The 22,750-nt window shown below is 42.7% G+C and overlaps 1 protein-coding gene across 1 annotated transcript; it reads left to right on the forward strand.

Moving 5' to 3' along the window:
* The first annotated feature begins 409 nt into the window (after positions 1–409).
* Positions 410–20,475, forward strand: LOC308086122 (galectin-9-like). Its single transcript, XM_080429522.1, has 8 exons — positions 410–551; positions 4,671–4,759; positions 10,092–10,299; positions 11,312–11,431; positions 11,720–11,803; positions 12,138–12,226; positions 13,826–13,982; positions 19,705–20,475. The coding sequence occupies exons 1-8, from the start codon at positions 516–518 to the stop codon at positions 19,849–19,851; spliced, it is 930 nt and encodes a 309-aa protein (XP_080285648.1). The 5' UTR covers positions 410–515; the 3' UTR covers positions 19,852–20,475.
* The last annotated feature ends 2,275 nt before the right edge of the window (positions 20,476–22,750 follow it).

Below are 22,750 nucleotides of genomic sequence, written 5' to 3' on the forward strand. Positions count from 1 at the left end.
TGCCATCAAAATGTACTTAAAGTACCAAAAGTAGAAAGTACTGCAGAATGTCCCATTTCACAACTTTTAAAATATATAAAATGTAGGCCTATAGATCTTTTGAAAATAGCAGATCTAAGTGGTTAATCTATGTTTTGTAATAATAATTAAAATCTACAAAGTGGTAACTAAGTAGCCTAACTTAAGTTTTCAAAAAATTGAAGAGGAGTAAAAGTATATATTTGCCTCTGAGTTGTCTTGGAGTAGAAGTAAAAGTACTGACAATTGGAAATACTCCAGTGAAGTAAAAAATACCTCAAATACTTAAGTACAGCTAGTACTTGAGTAAATGTAGGCTACTTAGTTTTTACACCAAGTATTGATTTGAAGGACCGCCTTCATAGTGATAAACCGAAACCTAAAAGAAGAATACAACGCTAATGGTAATCTGAAGAAACATCGAGTGTAGTTCATTGTGTGTCAGAGATTAATTGACTCTCTTGAGCAAAAATTACCAAAACTGACTTTTTCAGATCATGGCATTTCATCACCAGTCACCGTTTAACAATCCGGTAAGTGGGTTTGTGGTGTATTAGTAGCCCTGATAATATTAAAACTCGTTTTCTCTTTTAGGAAATAAGTAACGGTAATGTTTTTTAAATGGCAAGATGCGGTGTACAGTAGTTTCACTTTTGTTTACATAGCCTATTTTGTAATAGCTTGTGAAATAAGACTAGGCTACTATATTTTGGAGTTCGAGTAAAATCCGAATACAGGATAGGTGCGCACTAAGGACATCTGGGCACCTCGTAGCCCCTACGGAACCTCTCCCTCCGCTAAGTAGCTCCGAGATGAGGTCCCTCTTTAATTCCTGCCGGCTGCGGTACCCATTTTCGCACATTTTCCACTTTTACATGTTTCTTACCCCTTTCTGCACATCGTATCCAAAAAGCAAAGCAATTGCGCCACTCTCTCAGATGTTTTAAGTTCTAGCGGAACATAACAGCTTCCAACGTGTTGAAGAAAGTATTTAATTTGCATCGGATTTCATCCGGTTCCATAATATTTTGCATTAGAAGATGCAATTCAACATTTGACCAGTAGGGTAATCAGTAATGTTATCTCTACGGGCGCAACTCTTGCGCAATGTCTTAAAAACATGGAACCGGATGAAATCCGATGCAAATTAAATACTTTCTTCAACACGTTGGAAGCTGTTATGTTCCGCTAGAACTTAAAACATCTGAGAGAGTGGCGCAATTGCTTTGCTTTTTGGATACGATGTGCAGAAAGGGGTAAGAAACATGTAAAAGTGGAAAATGTGCGAAAATGGGTACCGCAGCCGGCAGGAATTAAAGAGGGACCTCATCTCGGAGCTACTTAGCGGAGGGAGAGGTTCCGTAGGGGCTAGGCACCTCGATGTAAAATTGGCTATTTTGTCCAAAATGGTCTCAGTAATGTTAAGTATACATGTACGGTAGGCCTACATCATTATCAGACTTAATTTTATCCTACAACAAAATGACTGGATATACAGGTTTTGTAGCAATTTGTAGCAATTGTAGAAATATTAGACCTTAATTGTCGAATGTTTAAGCATATTCTAATCTAGCCCCTACGGAACCTCTCCCTCCGCTGTATAGCTCCGAGATGAGGTTCCTCGTTTGTCGGTGCCGTTTTAGCAGGACATTGTCGCACATTTTCCACTTTACATGTTTCTTACCCCTTTCTGCACATCGTATCCAAAAAGTAAAGGTTTTCTGAAATGCTCTCAGATGTTTGAAATTTTAACGTACAATTAAATCTATCCAACGAGTTGAAAAAACCCGTTTAAATCGCTTCTCTCCTCAGCCGGTTCCATAATATTATCGATATATTATAACTCTATGAATATTATGCATTAGAAGATGCAATTCAACATTTGACCAGTAGGGAATCAGTAATGTTATCTCTACGGGCGCAACTTCCGGGTATGTCTTAAAAACATGTAACCGGATGAGGACAGAGGCGAATTAAATACGTTTTTCAACTCGTTGGATAGCTTTTATTGTGCGCTAGAACTTAAAACATCTGAGAGCATTTCAGAAAACCTTTACTTTTTGGATACGATGTGCAGAAAGGGGTAAGAAACATGTAAAGTGGAAAATGTGTGACAATGTCCTGCTAAAACGGCACCGACCAACGAGGAACCTCATCTCGGAGCTATACAGCGGAGGGAGAGGTTCCGTCGGAGCTAGTTCTAATCATGTAGTTGTAGTATACTTTACTTTACTTAAAAACATTTTCCAAATATATATATATATATATATATATATATATATATATATATATATATATATATATATATATATATATATATATATATATATATATATATAATTATTTTTCATTTTGGGAATAAATAGCCAATTTAACACCAAGGTGCCCACTCCTTGGTGCCCACGGCCCACCTATCCTGTTAACCTGTAGCCGTAACCGGAACAGTGGGCCCCTGAGAACACTGGGCACCGTTTTATATAGGCTAGGCTAGCTAGACTATATTTAATTATTTTATATTTACTTTACAAATGGGGTGCCAAATACATATACTTTTATTATATTTAAGGCCCAATATTTCTACAAAAAAATGCTACAAATTGCTACAAAACCTATGATAGCCTCAGCCTGTCATTTTGGGCATAAACAAGAAGTTGAAGTGTAAATTTAGATCTGATAAATACGTACCTGCATGTTAAAATCGTGTATAGGCTACTTACGTTATTTCCGACCATTTTTCAAAGAATAAAGGTTTTGTCTCCGCCAGGCCGAAGGCGTGGCCGAGACTATGTTTTGCACCCTGTCAGTCTGTCTGTCTGAACACCTTTACAACAAGGTATAATTTGTAAGGATCGTGCAGTCGTGGAATGAGTAACACAGCTAAACGTGTGGGTAGCGCCTCCCAAAAATTTGCCAAAATCCCCCAATATGCTTCTGTTGGTAATCACTCTCGTTTTGAGCGACCTGCCATGGGTCTGAGCATGGGTCTTGCAACTTTGTTGAGTTTGTGTATGCTCCATGCAGCAACACTGCCCCATGGAAAGATGCCACGTTTGTCCATACAGGATAAGGCCTGTGCAATAGGGCAAGTGGAAGCTGGTGTTCCGCTATGCAGATTACGCATTATTTGATGTCAGCCCTGGTACCATTTGCAGGCAGGTGTGTGACAGTTTAGTTTAGTTTTTTAGTTTATTTTGATCCACATCAACAATTACACCAAACGTACCACACTATAATCCAATGGTTCATGTTGATTGATCAAAAAGGCATAGGCTGAAGCTCAAAGCTTATTTGTGCCTATCCTTCCTTCATGTTGTTTTAACTTAGTTACATCATTTATAAAGTTCATATTGTATGAACACTCAAAGTATTTCGTAATTACATTCAAGATGTCACATTGATCGTAGTAATCGAACACTCGAAAATATACAATATATCCACACATGTCTTCGTTCTTATACACATATATACACCTGAATGCGTGCATATACTGATATACACCCATTCAAATATCATACCGTTATATACAAACGCCAACACTACCACATCACACCATACCCCTCAATCCATCAATTTCCTAGTTATTACACATATACATGTCACAAGTCACACTGTGACTGGCACCTGAGCATGGGTCCTGCAACTTTGACATCTGTCTTTGTTACCGTTGTGCGAATCTTGCCTGTAAATCTCTGGAAGAAAACCTATGGTTCCTTAGTGAATCAAGGGTGAGGAACCGGTCTTCTTGGGTTGTTGTCTTCCTTTGACTTCACCAGTCTCACAGAACTTGGTCCTAAGTTTGGAAATGGTACCAGGGCTGACACCAAATAATGCTGCCACTCTGCATAACAGAACACCAGCTTCCACTTGCCCTATTGCACAGGCCTTATCCTTATCTAGAGGGCGGATTGCCCCGCCCCCAGCTATTAATTTCTATGAAAGTTGCTCAGTGGCGTTTGAAGCACCCGGAAGTCTGCCGTAAGTTTAAAATTGGGTCCATTGGGTCTAATAGAATCTGTCTGCCGGAAGTACCAATATTGGGTCGAATAGGCGTGACCATTAGAGTTATGAGCAGGCGCACTAAGGTTTCAAACGATAGAAGCATGCGCCGCTTCACTGTTCTACCGCGGCTCTGGGGGCTTGGCACACACACTCCCTGGATGCCAGAGCAGAACCTCTGCCTCAAATCTTTCACATGGGCCTGTTATAGCACCACCAGGAGGCCGATTTTTGCAAATATATTTTTGATATTACTCCTACAGATTTTGTCCAAACATCACGCAAATCGGTACACATTATCTCTATAGTCATGTGATCAAGACGGATCTGTCCAATTTCTTATATTCCAAGAGCTAAGACCTTGCAGGAGTGGTTCGTTTTGAACAAAATGCCTCAAATCATGAACGCAGCTGTTCCACTCACCTCTGTAGGCCTAATGACTGAATTCCGAATATTGCTGGCCCACAATAATCTACCTGGCCTGGAGGAGACCTGGCTGTGCTCCAAGGAGCACTTTTTCTAGTTCTTTATTGTTTTACATTTTGGAAAACAAAAAAAAGACAATTTAGTCACCAATAGTTATGTTATTCTCTTTCATTTCTGACATGACATAATAGCCTGTAGAAAATTTGTTTGGTATTGTATGTTCCTTCCAGCGGATCCCCTTCACTGGTGCTATCCCTGGTGGTCTCCTAGAGGGGAAGACCATTACCATCATTGGACGAGTCTTACCGGGGGCGGACAGGTGAGTCTGTGTGGCTTTTCTGCTGTTTACCCACAGGGCATGTGATCCCCTTGGGGCCCAACATTTTCAAGTACCGCCAACTCAATGGAAATGTGCCCAGATGGGACCCTCAGCCATGTAGTCTGCTCTTGTCAATGTCTTGCAAATACACGAACGCACCTTTGCAAATTGGTGCTATCTTCTCTTGTCCTGTTTTGAGTATCTGGCCTCCTCTCCTTGGAGCATTAGCTATTTTGATGGCTGGTAGTTTCATCTCATACAATTTAAACTGATGTCTTTACAGCATGTAATGCCCCACCACTCTTCAAGCTCTGTTTGCCATACGGTAAATGAACGGTCAGAAGAAGGATGTGCCCATTGGCCAAAACAACGCATCACACATATATTCTAACCGTACTGAAATGCATTGAAAATGGCCGTGGGAATTACACTATTTTACACGCACGCACACACACACACACACACACACACACACACACACACACACACACACACACACACACACACACACAGACAGGTCTGTGTGATCAGCCGGTGATAAAGGTTATTAATTAATTAATGCAAGTATGTAGTTGCTCAAGTCTCACAATCTTCAATGATAATATAAATCAATATAGAGGAAAAAAATCACACCCAGTGTGAAGTAAGTGGTACCTTTGATGAGTTCATTTCATTAAAGGGATATTTCACTTTCAAAAAAACTTTTGATCATTTTATCGTCTACTCAGGCTTTTGTGAACCCCCCAGACAGTTTTTAAGTTGCTCGATTCAGTATTTAGATATTTGATATTCATTTTATCAGACACGCCCCCTTCCTATACAAACCCATTGTAACTTCAAACTCCATTTTAACCATGTTAGCAGGGCCGGCTGGTATCAATGGGCTAGTTGGGCTAAGCCCCCCCATCTTATGGAATAAAGATGATAAATTATTATTAAAATGTTTTAGAAGAGATTATTTTATATGCTGGTGGAACCTGGAGCAGCAACAGCATCAAACAGTTACAAGGAAAACACAAAATATGTAAAAAATGGGCTGATTTCTTTTAGCCCAAATCAGCTTCCATTGGCTTTCATTGAGTTGAGTGATTGACAGCTGACATGACACGCCTGCTTGATTTACTCACCATTGGGGCTAATATATTTTAGCCCCCAAGCTCCGCCCTCACTGGCTTTTGACCAATGACAGAAAGGTGTACCTTTCTGTGCTTTGTTCTGGGAAAGTGAAGGAGGATTAACAGGCAGGCGCCAGTATTGAGATTATTTACTTTCTAATCCGTCTTCAAAAAGGTATTGTGGATTTGCTTCATTTATCACGGACATGCAAAATAATCATCTTATCAAAAACACAGTGGCCTAGCCTTAAATGTATATACTAATGGACTCCTAATGTCTTAAAACAATAGTATGTCTGAATTAACTACTGAGACACTTAACGAGCAACAAATTAAATCCTAATTATTTTGGATAATAATAATTGAGTCTCATCAGTACAGACAGTGCTTCAACCTCAAAGGGGCCACTTAGCTGCACAGGTGAGTGGGTGCCTAATATTATACATTATGGCTAATATAGAGATTGCTAGCCCTAGAATGTCTGTGATCTTACATACATTTCATGTATTTAAAATACACAGTCATAGATCACCCTCGTCAACGCACTGTGTAGTGACGATCTGCGCGGCCATAAAAGTGCTCTAAACTCCGTCTGTACTCACCCAATAATTAATTCCTAAGACTTGGAGTCATATTTTGTCCTCTAGTTTCATATCCATTTGAAAGTTCTGCCAGAAAACGTGTGTTTAGTCAAATATCTCCACTTTTTCACGAGCTGCACACGGACGACTTTCTGTACGGGCTAGGGGGGGCGCGACTTGAGTGATGGACCGAATTTACCCAAATCCTCTTGTCATCACAAACGTCATAACAAATTGACACAGGGAAGCACAAACGAATGGGGAACACAATTGACAGGTGCTTGTGATTGGTGCGGGGTAATGAATCACTCCATCTGCCAATTGTGTGTCCCAAACATTTGTGCGTCCTAAAGGAAGTTTACATATGTCAGTCCTGCACTCATTCCAGCCCCCCTCGCCCCGTACAGAAAGTCGTCCGTGTGCAGCTCGTGGAAAAGTGGAGATATTTGACTAAACACACGTTTTATGGCAGAACTTTCAAATGGATATGAAACTAGAGGACAAAATATGACTCCAAGTCTTAGGAATTAATTATTGGGTGAGTACAGACAGAGTTTAGAGCACTTTTATGGCCGTGCAGATAGTCACTACACAGTGCGTCGACGAGGGTGATCTATGACTGTGTTTTTGGAATACATGAAATGTATGTAAGATCACAGACATTCTAGGGCTAAGAGATTGCTGGCTTTTCAAAAGACAGTGTTACTTGAGGACAGAAGGAGATCAAGTTCTACCAGCTAAACCATTTGGTTTGGTTTGGCAAAGTATGGTAGCTAGTGCATTCCATTAAGGTGATCAGGTTTTCTCTGTTGATGAGAAAGTCCAAGGCATGCACATGTATCAAAGGAAAAAGACATACCCTACGAGATACACTTGATTTGTTTTTGATTTATTAGACATAATAATTACATGTTAAATGCTTCTCACGGAAACGTCAAGGATAAAATGCCAATGGAACACTGGAACGAGGAAACTTGAGAGACAAAAAAAGATATGTACATGATGAGTGATTATGAAGGGCATGCCAGGATTTTAATTGATTGCAGTGTCACAATAGTTTGATGTGAAGGCAACTAACTTTGATCAGACGTGAGCTAACTTTTAGGTTGGAGGAGATCCTAGGCTGTGGATGGAGGGTTTCCATGGATTATGATTGTGGAGTGTTATTATAGTTGTCAATTATTGAAATCCCAAACATGGAATATACTTGGACCATGCCACATTTAATGCATAATGCCTGTCTCAGGACTGCCACCTGCCAATATACAGTGGTCGTGGATAACTTCCCAGTCTCCAGGTTTTCGAAAGTATAGCTACCACTTTAACCCTGACATCCTAATTTTGGGCATGTCATTATAGTATAAAAAGATTAGAAAATTACTGATCTACAAGCTCACAACATGCTGTGATGTGTTGTGATTGATTGATTTGGATAATAATAATCCAGCTTTAGATCGGCTTTTCCCTTCCAAATAATATTTGTATTTATTTGATGTGGCTTGTTTTAAAATTTGTTGCGCTGTGGAATAGAGTAGACAATATGGCACATCAGGAGTCCATTATTATATATTTAGGGCTAGGCCTATGTGATTCTGGTAATATTACCTTTTTTTAAAAGCACATTTTGCTATTTTCACAGAATTGAGGCAGTTACAATCATTTCGTTTAGCTTAGTCTTGTTGTCTTCACCTGATGCAATTGTGTGTACAGGTACCATGTGCAATAGGCCTACTAAAAATCTCCTGCAACTCATGAAATGAGCATGTTACTTTACGAGTCACCAAAGTTATTCAAGGCATTTTTATTTGTTTCTACATTATAATGAAGAAAATATATAGGATATATCTAGATTTATTTTTTCTAAATAAAAAATGTGCCACGGACATAGACATGTCTTGCCACGGACATGTCTGTCCGTGTACGGACATGTTGATGACCCCTGGTCACAGTGTCCCTTTATGGGGTTTTCGGGTTTTTGGGCCTAAATATATGGTAATTGTTCGGGCCGCCCCAGTTGGGCCCAGTTAGGGCCGGGCCTTAATTTTCAGGCCTGTTGAGAACTCTTAGACAGACAGACTGTGTGTGTGTGTGTGTGTGTGTGTGTGTGTGTGTGTGTGTGTGTGTGTGTGTGTGTGTGTGTGTGTGTGTGTGTGTGTGTGTGTGTGTGTGTGTGCTGGCTCCCCTAACGTGACCCTAACCTAACCCTAACCCTAACCCTAAAACCGAAATAAAGTAACAAAAAACTAAACAAAAAAGTACCCAAATCCAACAAAAAAACAAAAAAACATCCCGTATTTCCATTTCTGAAAGTTGGTAACCCTACCCACAGATGACCGCTCATATTGGGCATGCTGATCCACCGTGGCCCGCTTGAACAGCCTGGTCACGAGTCAAGACACGCCCCCCCCCCAAGCCAGTACATACAAATGCTAGCTCTGTTTCCCTATGAATAGTGCATAGTAGTAGTAGTAGTGCAATAGTAGTGCATAGTGGACATCCTTAGGGTTTTTTTGAGAGATATGCGTCATTACTTTTGAAAAGGAAAGCTCCCTCGTGGGCGGACTGCTACTTTATAACTTTTTTCCGATGTATCAACATACAAATAGTACGGCTAGAAGCTGGAAAATGCCAAAATTATGCTGGCATTTGGAAATTGAAATACATTTTGTATCTTTTCACACAATAAGTGTTTTATTAAAACAGGGTACATGCTGGCATTCTTTACCGTTTACGCTGATATGTTTAGCGCTGTAGTGGCCACGACGAGGACGCGGATGTAAACAAAGGGTGCGTGTACGATGTTCGATGGTCCCGTCTAACGCCTGGAACAATAACATCTCTCACGCGAGCCGCCATTGCGGAGTGATCGCGCGCCGAAAATGGCTCGTTTTCACCACTGTAAAAAGTTAAGGAGATCCTGAGGTTTTTATCAAGGAGATAGAATGGGAGTGGACGGAAGCCAGGTTTTGTGTCACCCATCCACATCTGTCCCTTCCATTTTAGAGGCACCGTGGGTGATTCCAAAGTTGTGCTAGGGCAAGAAAAAAAAGGGGGAAAAAAGCTAAATGGTTATAACCGTTTATGGCACTCCACGCATGGCTTTTCAAAAGCGGTCCGGACCGTTTTTGGCACACAATGCGTTAAAAAGAAATTCTGAACTACTGTTCTGGATTTGGCCTACTATCGAAGCCAGCAGCAAAAACACAGGTGCCGTAATGTCCCCGTAGGTACCAGAGGTGTCGCCAAAAAACACAAGAAGTGTTAAGGGTGACGTAACGATCACATAATTGTTACGTCATCTCCGACTATGACGTGGCGATGACGTAATCAATATGTCATCTCCTTGTCTACATTAACTCCACCTGGAGTCCTTTCCTCTTTGTTCGGTTATCAAGTGCATCAAGATCTTAATTTACTGTTGATAATCTCTTAACTTTCTTGTAAGAAACTTGTGTACTTGTGTAGTTCTTTAGAATTACATTGGTTATTATTACTTGACAGTCCTTTTCCGAACCATCTACTGTGAGAATAATTCTCGGGACTTCCCTAATTCTGCAAACTGTGACCTTTGTTGACCTCTGACAAGAAGTGGTTACTATCCCCTCTCTCTCCCTTCCCTCTTTTCTCTCTCTTTAGGTTCCATGTCAATTTGCAATGTGGGACACGGGCCAACGCAGACATCGCCTTCCATTTTAACCCACGATATGACAGTTTCCCCGGTTATGTGGTCGCCAACACCTTGCGTAACTCCCAGTGGGAGACTGAAGAGAGGAAGCAGAACCCTCCATTTGCCAGTGGCTCTAGTTTCAGTCTCACGTTCACGGTCCAAAATCACGCGTATCAGGTTAGGTTAATAGTTCAATACAATGTCAGTGATACCAACATTTATAACACTATAACGGTGAATGGTAATGTTGTTATAACCTAAATTTAATGTTTTTAATCTGGTGGTGTGGTGAGGACCCAAATGCAGACAGCCAGGCAGAGTAGTGTTCAAAACCCATGATATGGATTTTATTACAGGTAAACATACAGACAGACGATGTGACACAAACAATGATCCGACAAGCACTGGCTGGGGAACAAGACTAATATACACGTTAGGGCTGATTATACATGAGATACAGAAGACAACATAGAACCAGAACAACTGGAACACAACCAGGGCAGGAATTTCAGCGCGGCCACGAAGGCCATGGCCGTCGTTGCCCCTCAGTTTGGCCTTGTGCCCCTCAAAAAATGGCATGCCTTGAGGCCACAGTGGCCTTAATGCCCCGGACGACTGTACCACTTTTTCTTTCTTGTCAATATGTAGACACCAGTGTCTCTTTCTTGTCATGTAGACAGACACCAGTGTTTTTTGTTGAGATTCCTAAGTCCCCATCTTTAAACCAATCCAGTGACTTTGATTGGTGCAGGGCTGAACATGGATCAGATTGTAAATACCATTATTTATTTATTTCACTGCAGATAGTCTACATATTAAATTTAAAATCATCCTTAACCCTTAAATTCAATTACATTTTTCAATGGACTAAAATCTTGTTTTATTTGATGGCCTTCCTGCCCTGGCATTTGGCCTTTGTGCCCTCAAAAAATGGATAACACCAAAGGCCAAGTGGCCTTGCCCCTAAAATGACGAAATTCCAGGTCTGAACACAACATAGAAATACAACACCTAGACAGGCACAGTCTGTGACTGTGACAGGGGGTTGCATTCCAAGAAGGCAGAAACAAGAAAACGACTCATATTTTAGTTTTATCGTTTTGGAGTTTCAGTTTTATGGGTTTTTGTAATCCTTTAGTTGCTTCCGTCCATGATTAGTTGGTTTGACAGTTGTCTCTGCTCTGTCCAGGTGAGTACCAATGGAAGCTTCTTCATGGAGTATAAACATCGCATCCCATTTCTGATGGTGGACACTATATCTGTTGGAGGGAAAGTAGAGGTGTCCTCCATTGCTTTCCAGAACCCTGTGGTAAGAGAACAGTCAAACATAATGAAAACAAACTGTATTTGGGATGTCCCTATTGTCTCAGCCAAGTTTGAATGTCTATACGTCTGTATAGTCTGTTTCATGGCAAACGTATAACTTGTCAACAGAGGTTTGGCTTTTGTTATCGTAGAGGTTGGTGCGATCAATGGGTGGCATAGGCAGGAAGTGGCCTATGCCACTTCCTGAGAAAGCAATCAGCACAAGTTTGATGATGAACATGAACACATTGAAGAAGAACCTATTGCAAGAGTTGTTTCTTCTGAATTTCAGGTCCCTCCACAACCTTTTCCTGGTTTTCCTTCCTTCCCTTATCCAGGGTTCCCACCTCAAGCAGGATTTCAACCATCAATGTTTGTGAGTATTAACCGTATTCAAGTACCCCAACCCGAACCTACAGTTTAGCAATAGGTCCTGCCTATAGAGAAAAGAGTGAAGTGAAGAGAGCAAATACAAGTATGAGTGAATACCTGGCTGCTGTCTATTATCTTATTATCTTCTGAAATATTCTTTGCTAGCTCGTCATCTTACATTTAAAAACTTTTGAAATATCTGTTTGAGTGAGGCAAAAATGTATATGTTACCAACAAATGGGCTTGAGTGATCTAATTGAAAATAGATAGTAGAGCATGTTATGGATCATTATTCGATCTACTTCCAGTCAACACTAATTTACTGTTGCATCTTTTAGGCGGTTCCCTACAAGAGTGGCATCAACGGTGGTCTTTATCCTGGTCGGACCATCACTATCCAGGGAGTGGCTCATCCCAGTGCCACAGGGTCTGGCTTAATAATCAATTAATTAAATGTTCAACTTGACCTTCAATCCATGATCCAGTGCACACCTTGTAGAATAAAGTCATGCAGAAGTAACACTTGACCACTTACACCCCAGCATCCTTATTCTGGGGATAACCTTTGCAGAAAATGCGTTGTGAGATTGTAGACCGGCTATTTTCAGCGAAGATATTTAGTATAGAGGGAAAACAGTCACTAGTGTAGAGCCCTGATGGACTCCGGTCCAGTGGCGTTCCCAGGAATTACATTTAGGGCAGGCGAGATTTTTTTTTGCCCCCCCCGCCCCCCAACAACACTACACTGACTACAAAACTGAAAAACGTCTTAAAAAGGTCTTGGCGGCGGTGGTGAAAGGTAGCATCCTCTGGATGAATCTCTTCTTCAGCGGTGGTCTCTTCATGTTGTAGTTTTGTAATGAATGGCTCAAGCTGCTCGCCTCTCAGAGCCCCTTTTATGCCAGGTGATGGCCCAGACCCCCACCCCTGGCACTCCTGGCACCCCATGAAGACAAAGGCATACATTTGAATCACTATAGGCGAGGGTCGCTCTGCTGAATGGATACGGTAGTGATTGGCGTGAATGGACGAGAAGGCTAATGGCCCGACGGCCACTATTCTGTTTGGATTTTTTTCACTGCCTGTTTTTCAGTCAGTCTTTTACTTTATCTTCTAGCGGAGGCGAGATTTTAGTTGGGCAGGCGGCCACCTGCCCTGCCTCTACGGTGGATACGCCACTTCTCCGGTCCACCATGTACGGGGTTTAAGTGGTTAAGAACGCTTCTCCATGAGTGCCAATTTAAACAATCAGGAGAACCTACGATACGACGTATTGCAGTTCTGTGTACACATTTCCGTTACATACAGAAATAAGATAAAATGAGCAACACAAAATAACAAAAAGTATGTTATGAAAAGGAAGTATGTAGAGTAATAAAGATTTAAAGAATTTAGATGCTGTCTATGAGGCAGGCTGATGTTTTAACAATGTTCCTCATTGCCTAATCAAAGTAAACAAGGGAACCAGGAGACCTGGTACTGCCAGACCCCTAGTGGTTGAAATCTGAATGGCCGGACTTCGCATGACGTGTGTGTAGAGGAAAAGAGGGACAGACCGACCGACCGACCGACCGACCGACCGACAAAGCCTCATGTAGGCCGACCCCTTGGGTCTGGCAAATATCAACAATACAATTTTAGTAGCCTTTAATAATAATAATAATAATAGAGAGTAATATGTATTACTCAGTAGAATTTAACCACTTAAACCCTTTGTACTTTGTGGACCAGGGTCGCCCAGGGCTCTATACTTGGTAGCCTCCTTTTTCCCCTCGATCTCTTCACTGAAAAATACCCGGTCTACCCAGCTTGTAGATCAGCTATTTTTGATGAATGTTTTCCTTCATGTTCGCCTACTATGACCTCGCCAAAATAGGGATGCTAGGTTACATGTGGTAAATTGAGAAGAGAGTAATGTATTACTCAGTAGAACGTTTCACATATAATAACAAATACACAAATGATTACTGGGCACTAAATTGATGCTGTATACTAACAACACTTTACCCTGTGCTTTGTCATGCAGGTTCAATGTGAACCTTAGCTTTCAGTCTGGCGTCGCTCTGCATTACAACCCACGTTTCAACGAGAACACTGTGGTGCGTAACACTAAACACGGCAACATGTGGGGGAGTGAGGAGCGCTCTGGAGGAATGCCCTTCCAACGAGGGCAGCCATTTACGGTACAGTCACAGCTTATAGATAATACATGATAAAACATATTATAATAGAAGATAATACATGATACAGTGTACAACACGTGAAGATGGAGCCACAATGGAAACAAGCCCTCAGGGTTTTTTGTGTTATCCTTTCATTGTATAATTGTACCACTGTACTTTTTGCAAACTGTTAATAAAGTATTCAATTCATCAATCAATCAAGATGCAAGCTAATACATAATATAACTGTTAGTGAGGGTTTGTAAAAGGACTGTATAAAGGGGACTGGTTATGTGGGGTTATGCTTCATTCGCCCCCGGGGCGTCGGTCAGGACACATTTGACAGGAGAGTGAAGAGGGTTTGGTAATGGCAGCTTTACTGAGTGGCGAAGGTAGTGGCGGGCATATACAGGCATGGGTATGCAGAAATGGGATGGATGGGTACAGGCACTGAGTGCGGATATGACATTGGGTCACTGTATGACAATGTGGTTCTGCAGTAAATACAGAAAGAAACAATAACAGGTATGAGTACAAATACCATACATCACGATATATTACATTACTGCAATAATATAATATAGTATGCAATATACTAGGCATTTACTCTACACAGGTTAGGTAGTAAGTATATGGTCAGATATAAATATCACTCCTCTACAATAAGTGCATTAACTTCACCATACACTTTAGATGACAATACTCACTTCAATACAAGGTGCTGCTCACTAACATCAGACATAAACCAATGTCTCCAGTAGTAATCACTGCAGCCTTGCACTGCCCTAAAGTGGCTTAATTGGACATCAAAGGGTTGACGCAGCTGTGGCACGGGACATAATGGCGACGCCCGTGGAATACATACATGTCCAAACATATCACAGACCTGACTTGCTGTAAAGTGCTTAAACATATAAATGCACAAGTCAGTCCTAAATGCATTATCTTGCATGATACAGAAACATTACAACCCAAAGGAAATATAGTGAAGGTGTGCTTAAGGCACGCAATGTAGACACTGACATGAAAGGAAAGATTAATCACTGTCAATCAGAGTAGCAACATAGAAACGGCAGTAACTCAGATAAACTACTTATCATAAGCATGGTAAGAATACAGTAGACATTACTATAACTAAACAATGCACTTACAGTAATCAAAGATGCACACTGGCACCGCAGTGCTGTACAAATAAAGACAGGAGTTTGTAGCAGGTGAACTGGGCTGGAATTCACCGCTCTCTCTCTGCTGCTGCTGCTACTAGAATGAATGGAACGCCCCACATTGCGCTCTTAAGGTGGCAGGTACATGTTACTCTGAACAGTTCTTAAGGTGGTACCAAAGAGATAAATAATAGTCAACTTATAATATGCTTGGAGCCTTTCTAACAGCCGCCCCCGAATGTACCGGGTACATTCGCTCCAAAGAAAGGCGATAGTCTCTAGTGTCTTACGAGGGGATGGCGGTGACGGTAGCGCTGTCCTCCTGCTCGCCGGTCAGGACAGCTGGCAGGGGGACCAGCCTGGCTACTGGTCGGGTGTAGTCGCGATCTCTGAGCCTCACCTCTGCTGAGCGGACTTGGCCATCAGCGCTGGGGTGGACCTTGGTGACATGGCCACTGGGCCACAGAGCCTGTGGAAGCTGAGGGTCCATCAGCATCACAACAGAGCCCTCTGTGAGGTCGGCTGGTGCAGAGTGCCACTTTTGGTGAGTTTGCCGGCTGGGCAGATAGTTATGGGGGAAACTGTACCAGAAGTGATCTGGCGGAACTTGTGGGTGCCTCCAGCGACGTTGGTTCAATAGTTCGGTCTCTGGATACACGATCTGGGGTATGGATCCATCCGGCCGCCCCGTCAACAAGACTTGTACTGGTCCGGGATGATGCAGACGACTGTCGAAGTCTTGAGTGAGGAGTCGGCCAGGATCCCACACGATAAGATGCACTGCTGTCTGTTCAAGGTCCTCGGCACGACGGAGTCTGCCGCCGACACGAATGAGCCTCTCCTCTTCATCCATGGTGAGCAGTCTGCTGCTGGATGAGACAGGCTTGCCTGCTTTTAGGAGCCGCAGCTCGGCTGGGGAGCTCTCACGCTGGGCTTGCTTGAGTATGAGGATCTCTGCATTGCGGTAGTCTTCAGCAGTACAACCGCTGCTCTGATCTGCCGCCCCATGCAGCTTCTGCGCTGTTGCTTCTAGCATCTCGTTACAGGTGTCACCCTGCTTTGCCTCTGTGTCTAGTGAGCTGGGTGTGGTCGAGGTGACACCACAGAAGGTTGACTTCTGCAGCTCAGAGGCGTCGTTGTCGTGTTCGACATTGGGCTCGACAGTCCACCCATCTGGGGATTGAAGGAGGAACGGAGGCCCTTGACTCCACCTGTTGGGCTTCACAAGGTCTTGCAGGGTCTTGTCCCTTGTGACATCGTCAGCGGGGTTCCTCGCTGACTCCACGGATTGCCAGGCATGTGGGCTGGTTAGTTGCTGTATTTCTGCCACTCTGGTGGCGACGAAGAACTTGAAGCGGCAGGACTCAGACTGCAGCGACGTCAGCACCATTGTGGAGTCTGTCCACAGGATGGTCTGATTGATCTTCGGTGTGAGCTCATTCTCTATGAACTTAGCCAGTTGGAATCCAGTGACAGCTCTACACAGCTCGAATCTGGGTATGGAGAGGAGTCGCTTGGGTGCAACTCTGGACTGGGGCAGGGGGAAGGGCAGAAGGACTTGGCCTTGACTGTCCTCAGGGTTTAGCTTGGTGACGGAGCCTGCATCCACCAGCTTCTGGATCTCTGTGCTGTTGGCTTTGGCCCGCTCCGAATCTTCAGCCAGTTGTCGTTCTGTGTTCCACAGACTCGGCATGACGGCTTCTTTGGGGGCATGAAGGAGAGGCATGTCTCTCTTGTGCGGAAGGGGTGTGGCATAACACAGGACCCCTGCCACCTCCACGTGGAGGGTCTTCTCTTCCAGCAGGGCTACCGCTGCGTGGTCTTGACGTCGTGCAAACTCACGTGGGTCCCGGTGGCTGAAGTTGGGTATGGTCGGGCGTGGGCCCCTGTAGGTCTGTTCTGCTGTGGCTGCTGGGTCACGGCGCAGTGGAACAGGAATCTGCTGGCCCTGTCCCTGCATCCATGAGGCTTGTGTCATGGAGACTGGAAGGTGCTCAGGCTGTTGAAGTGTATAGGTTGCTGCATAGGACAGGGCTCTTGGAGGTAGAGATTGTGCATACACCGGCTGGTGGTGGTTTAGATGCTGCTGAGGGGCATAAGCGGCTGCGTAGGGCGTAGCCCTGATGGCTAGAGGCTGGGCCGCAGGCTGGTAATGGTATGGGAGCTGCTGCAGCGTCGACACTGCCATGTAGTACGTAGGCCTCAGAGGTGGAGGCTGCACAGCTGGCTGAAAGTGGTGTAGAGGCTGCTGAGGTGGATAGCCTGCTGTGTAGGTTGAAGCCCTGTGTAGTGGAGGCTGTGAGGTAGGATCCTCTTGATGGCGCTGAGGCGAGGTGATGGTGGAAGCCATGTGGTGAGGATAAGGCTCTCTGCTTAGCTGCCGGGGTTGGAGGTGCGGTGGTTGACTGCCGCCCTTCATCGGTGACTGTTTGCAGCAGCTAGCTGACATGGCTTGGCTCTTCATCAGCTGTAGCTCCACCATCAGCTGATCTACTCGGTCCTCGATCGGTTGAGCTGACGGCTCTTCGAGGTCCGCTGTCTCTGGCCATGGCGGGGGGTCTGGCCAGTCCTTTTCGTCCTCCATGCGGACAGGATGGGGGTCACAGTGGCTGACGGAGTGTGGCGTAGCTTGCTGAGGGCTGACTACTGTGTTGGTTAGCCTCCTCATCTCAGCTTGAACTTCATTAATGAGTCTAGCCACATCACCGTGCATGACCTGCTGTGTCTGTTGTAACATGACGTGCTCTTGCTGTACGTCCCTGAGGTCATCTCTCAAGGTGCGTTGCTGGGGTGCATGATGGAGTGAAGGTGGTTCTCGAATCTCCTCCCTGGGCTCACTCTCTGGATACCGTAGGTGGGCTAGCTGGGTTTCCGGACTGTACCTCTGCCGCTCTGGGTAGTACAGGTCCGCCTCTTGTAGGACAGCATCCCACCTGTGGTGATCGGTGTAGGGAGTGGGAGGGGAGTAGAAGGGGGTCATCTTGGCTGCTTCCTCCTCGTGAGATGGCCACTCTTCCTCGTACCCATGCCTGTTTTGCTGCCTGTGCCAAATTAAGTAGTTGACTTGGTAGTTATTGAAGCAGCTTGGTGGGCGTGTCTGACGCCATGCTCTGTGGTCTTCAAACTCCATATTGTCCAGGGGTAAATGAAACATCCGGTTCGAAGGACCAAATGTTAGTGAGGGTTTGTAAAAGGACTGTATAAAGGGGACTGGTTATGTGGGGTTATGCTTCATTCGCCCCCGGGGCGTCGGTCAGGACACATTTGACAGGAGAGTGAAGAGGGTTTGGTAATGGCAGCTTTACTGAGTGGCGAAGGTAGTGGCGGGCATATACAGGCATGGGTATGCAGAAATGGGATGGATGGGTACAGGCACTGAGTGCGGATATGACATTGGGTCACTGTATGACAATGTGGTTCTGCAGTAAATACAGAAAGAAACAATAACAGGTATGAGTACAAATACCATACATCACGATATATTACATTACTGCAATAATATAATATAGTATGCAATATACTAGGCATTTACTCTACACAGGTTAGGTAGTAAGTATATGGTCAGATATAAATATCACTCCTCTACAATAAGTGCATTAACTTCACCATACACTTTAGATGACAATACTCCCTTCAATACAAGGTGCTGCTCACTAACATCAGACATAAACCAATGTCTCCAGTAGTAATCACTGCAGCCTTGCACTGCCCTAAAGTGGCTTAATTGGACATCAAAGGGTTGACGCAGCTGTGGCACGGGACATAATGGCGACGCCCGTGGAATACATACATGTCCAAACATATCACAGACCTGACTTGCTGTAAAGTGCTTAAACATATAAATGCACAAGTCAGTCCTAAATGCATTATCTTGCATGATACAGAAACATTACAACCCAAAGGAAATATAGTGAAGGTGTGCTTAAGGCACGCAATGTAGACACTGACATGAAAGGAAAGATTAATCACTGTCAATCAGAGTAGCAACATAGAAACGGCAGTAACTCAGATAAACTACTTATCATAAGCATGGTAAGAATACAGTAGACATTACTATAACTAAACAATGCACTTACAGTAATCAAAGACGCACACTGGCACCGCAGTGCTGTACAAATAAAGACAGGAGTTTGTAGCAGGTGAACTGGGCTGGAATTCACCGCTCTCTCTCTGCTGCTGCTGCTACTAGAATGAATGGAACGCCCCACATTGCGCTCTTAAGGTGGCAGGTACATGTTACTCTGAACAGTTCTTAAGGTGGTACCAAAGAGATAAATAATAGTCAACTTATAATATGCTTGGAGCCTTTCTAACAATAACACATGACAATGCAAGATAATACATGATACAATACATGATGTTATAAGATAATACATGATTATGTGAGCTATGAGCTGTTAAAAAGCCATAGACGTGTGAATTTAGTCATCAATATCTTCCACAGTGACTATTTTTTGCTAGACTTTTAGAATCAGTGTGCACTTTAAAATGCATTAAATGTCAATGATAAATCTCCTTCTTTACTCTGGCACATTAGCACGTGAATATTACTGAGATTTGCTACGGTCTCTCTCTTTTAGCTGACCGTATGCTGTGAGGCTCACTCTTTCAGGATCGTGGTCAATGGGAATCAGGCCCACACCTACAATCATCGCCACACCACCCTGCAGCAGATCAACCTGTTGGAGATTGGTGGAGACATCACTTTGACTTCTGTTATGGTATAGGCTTGTGTGTTGTGCTAAAGATTCAAAACTGACCACCACAAACCCAATATCACTGATTAGTGTTCTGATTAGTCATTTACTCTATGTCAGAGCAGGATTTCTTCCCCTTTCTAGTTTTCTTCCACTATTTTTTATTCTACGGAAAATACTTTTCTTTTTTTTGTATTGTTTTTTGTTAGTTCCATAAATAGTCATTTAAAACGGATGATAGCTGATTGCTTTGATTATACCTTTACTAGTAGCATCCCTGTGATATTACCTAAGGCCTTACCTTGAAGGTGAACACTGAGACAGAAATATGTTGCTGAGCCATTTCAAAGCCATTGTTTGCCACAGTTTGGATAAATCAATGTGAAATATTATTTTATATTTAGCAGCCTTGTGAAATGCCTTGTTTCTTAATCTCTTGGAATAATTCTCAAAATGTAAAAGGTTGTAAGATTTGTAAAATGTATATCTAGTGACTACAATGTTTAGCAAATATTTAGTTATTTAGTTACTCATTTATTTGTCTTGTTGTTTTATACCGAAATTCATTTCTTACTTTTATATGGCATATATTATGTAGTGCCTTGTAACTAAAAAATAAATGCCACTGAGGCACTGCATTGGTGATTTAGTTGCCTTTGATGAGTTCTTTTTTAAGGTCGACCAATGTCCAGTAGATTTTTAGCTTTCAATTAGTATTTTAATTTGGGGATGTAACCGTCTTTGCTTGTAAATGTTTGATGCTTCACAAACAAGGTTACTTAGACGCATAGGCTGAAAAATGACTTAATCAAAAAGGTAAGTAAAATCAAGCCCACACACTATAATAATTACTTTGATTATACTGTAGGCTATAAAGTGTTTAAATGAATGATAAAAAAAAGTATTAATAAACATACAGTGTCCGATCAGAGCCGTGAGGCATCCAGAATGTTTCAAACATGTCCCCCCCCCCCAAAAAATAATAATATATGTGCCAGGGGCCCCCGCCGTGCCCCCTTGGGGGCCGTACGTGGCCTCTAGGGTGACTATTGTCATAACAGTGTTTGTGGCAAGTTTGGTGCGGATCGGATGTTTTCCACCGTCAACCTACCTTCGAGGCAATTTTAACATAGGATGTAACATTCTGAATGGGGGGGGGGGGGCTTTCCTGGCAGGCAAATCTTTGCCCCCCGCCTAACTTTGTTTAGTTTTTTTTTCAGAATGAATGGGGTTAAATAGTGCTGGAATCATATTGTGTGCCTGTGGCCCGCATGTGGCCCTGGTGTGACTATTGTCATGGCAAACAGTTTTTGTGCCAAATTTGGTGCAGATTGGAGCGACCGTCCACCCACTGTCGACCCACCTTCTAGGCATTTTAATATTATATTAACGTATGTAGGATCATCATCACACGTACCCGATTGAATGCATATAAGTCTACAACTGTAGAAACAATATTGTGCAGTTAGAAATAGAAATACAGAAAATGTCTTATTTAATTTTTTTTAACAAATATCTTTATTAGGTTCACAGTATAGACATGAAGTCAGTCAGACATTTTTTTATTTTCTCCCTTTCCCCACCCCTCCCCCCATATTGTTATTGCTGTCACATTTTCCTTTTCAAAAAATAAAGACAAAAAATCTGTAACAAATGCAGAGGAATAAAGAAATGTACGTACCTGACAAACAAACATATAGACATGATTTAAAATTTGGCATAGACAGTGGAATGTAATAGAAAATAAATAATAAATATAATTTAAAAAGAAATGTTCACAATAAAAGCAGGAAAAATTAAGAAAAAATAAGTTTTTACAAAAAATAGACAAAAACAAAAATAGACACACAAGATGGATTGCTCAGATGCAAACGCGCCACAGGCCCTTGTAGGCAACACAGAGCCGGAATGCTGTCATAAAACACTGTCGATCAGTCATATCTCACCACAGACATACAGAGGTCTAGATCCCCATTTTGGTAAAAGCAAAAAAAAAAAAGAGAAGAAAACATTTATGAAATTTAGCCTGTTGGAAGCACTGTCAGGCTCTCAAAATAAGAAATGAATGGCTGCCAGATAGAAAAGAATTTGTCTGTTGACACTCTGGTTGTGAACTTAATCTTTTCAAAAAACTCATCACGTCCTTTAAGCCACATAGCCACGGAAGGAGGGTTTGGGGATTTCCATCATAACAAAATCCTGCGTCTTGCTAACAGTGTGGTAAACGCTACTACATTTGACCTTTTTGTGGTTAAAAGCTGGAAGTCTGGTGGAACTCCAAAAACGGCTATCTGGGGTGAGGGCTCCAGACGGACCGAGAAAATAGCAGACAGAATTTCAAAGACTTTGGTCCAGAAGTGTACCGGGGCAAGACCAAAACATATGAGTGTGGTTAGCCGGTGATAGGGCACAACGGTCACATTTATCATCAATTCCAGGGTATATCGTGGCAAGTTTTGATTTGCAGAAATTTTTTAATTGAATGAGGCCGGATGTTGATGAATTAAACCAATCCCACCATTCATCAGAAAAGGTTTCACCCAGTTCGGTCTCCCATCTGTCCCTATTCCTAACCAGAGGAAGCATAAGAAAATGTCTTATTTTAAGTAGTAATGTGATGTTTTAATGTTTTAGTCATTGTCAATTTGGTCAAATTTGTCAACAGAACAAGCATGAGGAGGCATTTGTATTGGCTGGAGCAGAGGAGTGCATTATTGACTCATGATGACTCATGCTGTGACCTTATGTACTGTAATTACCGGCTACTGTGAGAAATCAAAATCTAGCAGTGGTGTAAGTAACTAAGTACATTTAATCAAGTACTGTACTTAAGTACAATTTTGAGATTTTTACTTTACTTGAGTCAGTTGAGTGTTTCCAGTTTTCAGTACTTTTACTTCACTACATCCCAGAGGCAAATATTGCACTT

This window comes from Gymnoscopelus braueri (assembly GCF_963280865.1).
Source record: "Gymnoscopelus braueri genome assembly, chromosome: 5".
NCBI classification, from domain to species: domain Eukaryota; kingdom Metazoa; phylum Chordata; class Actinopteri; order Myctophiformes; family Myctophidae; genus Gymnoscopelus; species Gymnoscopelus braueri.